The sequence below is a fragment of the Montipora capricornis genome, chromosome 10 (genome assembly GCF_036669925.1).
Source record: "Montipora capricornis isolate CH-2021 chromosome 10, ASM3666992v2, whole genome shotgun sequence".
NCBI classification, from domain to species: Eukaryota; Metazoa; Cnidaria; class Anthozoa; order Scleractinia; family Acroporidae; genus Montipora; species Montipora capricornis.
The window spans coordinates 46554483-46556982 of NC_090892.1; the positions used below are offsets into that span (position 1 = coordinate 46554483).

The following is a 2500-nucleotide window of genomic DNA, read 5'->3' on the forward strand; positions in this document are numbered from 1 at the left end:
AGGTCTTTTGTAGGCCTCCTCGTCTTTCGTTTGGGGGCAGTTGAGTGGCGAGCCCGCAGAAAGTGAAAATTTGTTTTGACTTCGACAGCAACTCAGTGTCAAAAACGATGAAGTTTTATTAAAATAATATCAGCACAATATTTCTTGTTTCGCTTTTTAGATTGATGATTGCTGCACCTTTTAGTTTTCTGGCTACAGCAACCACAGTGTCAGTCGCTTCCTTCGCTAACTGAGTTCTGAACGCGGAAAAGTGTAATTGTCATTTCTACAGCGATGAAGCTCTCCGAAATTTAAAAACTCCAATTAGATCTAAATTGATATCTTTTTGTTTATGAGATGTAATGAAGTTTGTAATAAAAACGAGATATAATGGAAAGGAGTATTGCGTCTGTGAGAACGATAGAATACAAGCTGCTTGACAACGGGCGAGAGGACAACGTCCTAGGCATAATTCGCACCTGCGAGCTCCGTAACAACCGGAGATCGTAGATTCGAATCCTGTCTAGGACTGTAGGTCTATAGACCCCGCGCCCACATAATTAATTTAACTGTTTAATAAGGTATATCGCTGGATTATTAAATAAGTGTCAAGGTTATTCAAAACAACGCTCTCGTTCCTCATATGACAACTCCAGGTCCATTCAGTTCTTTCAAGACCATAAGGAAAATTTTTGAGTGGTGTATTCTTAGCCAATCATGTACTTGACGACTGAAATATCTTGGTACCCAAGAATTATGATTTGCGAACGGTTTCAATACCACTGACTGCTTGGTAAACTTAGTGTATGCCCTCGACAAAGGAAGTAAGCTTTTTACTCAATGTATCAATCGATTTTGCTATCGATACTTGATGTATATGAGACAAGAAGCAAAATAAATCAGTCTTTCATGTCTTACCTAAGCAACAGGAGGTAGAAGGTGCAGTATCACCTGATAAAATGGGTGTCACCAGGGTCGATCCTCTGTCCTTTTTTTTTCTGATTTACATAAAAAATATAGTTGAAGCAACCAATAAAATGTTCTGTAAATATCATTTGCCGACGATACTTCCTTAACTGTCTCTGGTGGAGACTCAATGATATTGTTCGAACAGAAAAATTCTGAATTACCAGCCCCTTATGAATGGTTGTGTACCAACAAGTTAACGCTGAATTTAAGTAAGACAATATACTTGGAATTTCAACCAGGACAAAATATTAATTAGAAGTTCATGTTCTTCTGAAGATTGAAAAGCAGAATCTCGATCAGTACTAGCCTTACAGTATTAAATACTTAGGATTAGTTTCTGACTGCTTCTAGTCATACCCGGATCATATCGACTATATAGATCATACTACATCAAACTATGGTGGAAAGAGAATGCCTTCTTCCTTGAATTTGTGATATCCTTCCTGATCTCGTTTTACTGAACCCTGGATGCTAGATGCTTACCTTCTCTTTTCAACACACTGCCTGCCCCGACGAATGAAAGAAAAAACTCAACGCTGAATTCCCCTCGGGATTTCCTCGAACGAAATAGCGCCTTGCAGCCAGAATAGTTTATATAATGTACGGAAGGAATATCATTGTCACTAGTTTATTTGCAAAACACGTATTTGGTCAAACAGGAGTCTTGAACACCGGGAAATATCCGTTTTATAACTATGATGAGTGAAAAAAATGCATGTTACGTTGTTCAGCTGAGTGAAGTACTAGCCTCAAATTCTACCTGGAAGTAAAACATAATTGCAATTTTCACAGTCACATTTGCCTTTAGGTTTATCACTCACTGAAAAGTGTTGTCAGTTACCATCCCTCCATGTTGTTTTATCGCTTCCTCGCCTCTCTGGGACAATCTTTCTGGATTGTTTTTAATTTCGCCCAAAAATCAGTCTAGTCAAGATCGAACTCTGGTGGGATGATAGGTGAGGCCTCATCTGTCAGCACAAGTTTCCATTCAAGCGCTCTTTCATATCCTCTCAACATAACAACTCGGCGACAATTGAGTGCCCACCTGAACGGAAATACTGTGTTCTCGTTTTTGATGAAGTCTCGAATTTGAAGCCCCATCGAAGAAGCGAGAGATTTCACGGAAGGAATTTTCTTCTTCTTTTTAAATGAAACGAGTTCTTTGTCAGGGCATGAGGCAAGAAGTGACGCTCTCAGAAACATCAGGAATTCGCTGGTCAAATTAATATATTCCACAACTGAGGACAGGCCGGATGAATCCACAAGTTCAGGGTTTCCAGTGTCCAGCAGGGCTCTTTTGGAGAGGTCATCTATACCGAGTCTGTACGGCAACACGTGAATGATTTCGGGCATAAAATCTCGAATCCAGTTTTCAGTTTCAGTTAACATGACAGCATGAGAATTGGATTTGTTCAAAAAGTCTTTCAATTTTCTCAGCAAAACAGTGAGGGGACAGTAGTCCCATAAGTTCGATGTTGTAATGCGGTCATATGTGAGATCGGAAGGGAGCCACGCCTCTATATTTCCAACGTCACATAGAAGGAAACGGAAC

General features: G+C 39.8%; 1 protein-coding gene across 1 annotated transcript in view; it reads right to left on the bottom strand.

Moving 5' to 3' along the window:
* Positions 1-98: 98 nt before the first annotated feature.
* LOC138018684 (uncharacterized) overlaps positions 99-2500 on the bottom strand; it is an 8801-nt gene continuing 6399 nt past the window's right edge. The window contains exon 2 of the mRNA XM_068865372.1: positions 99-2500. This exon is cut by the window's right edge and continues 607 nt beyond it. Within this exon, the coding sequence (XP_068721473.1) occupies positions 1873-2500 (628 nt within the window). The 3' untranslated portion in view covers positions 99-1872.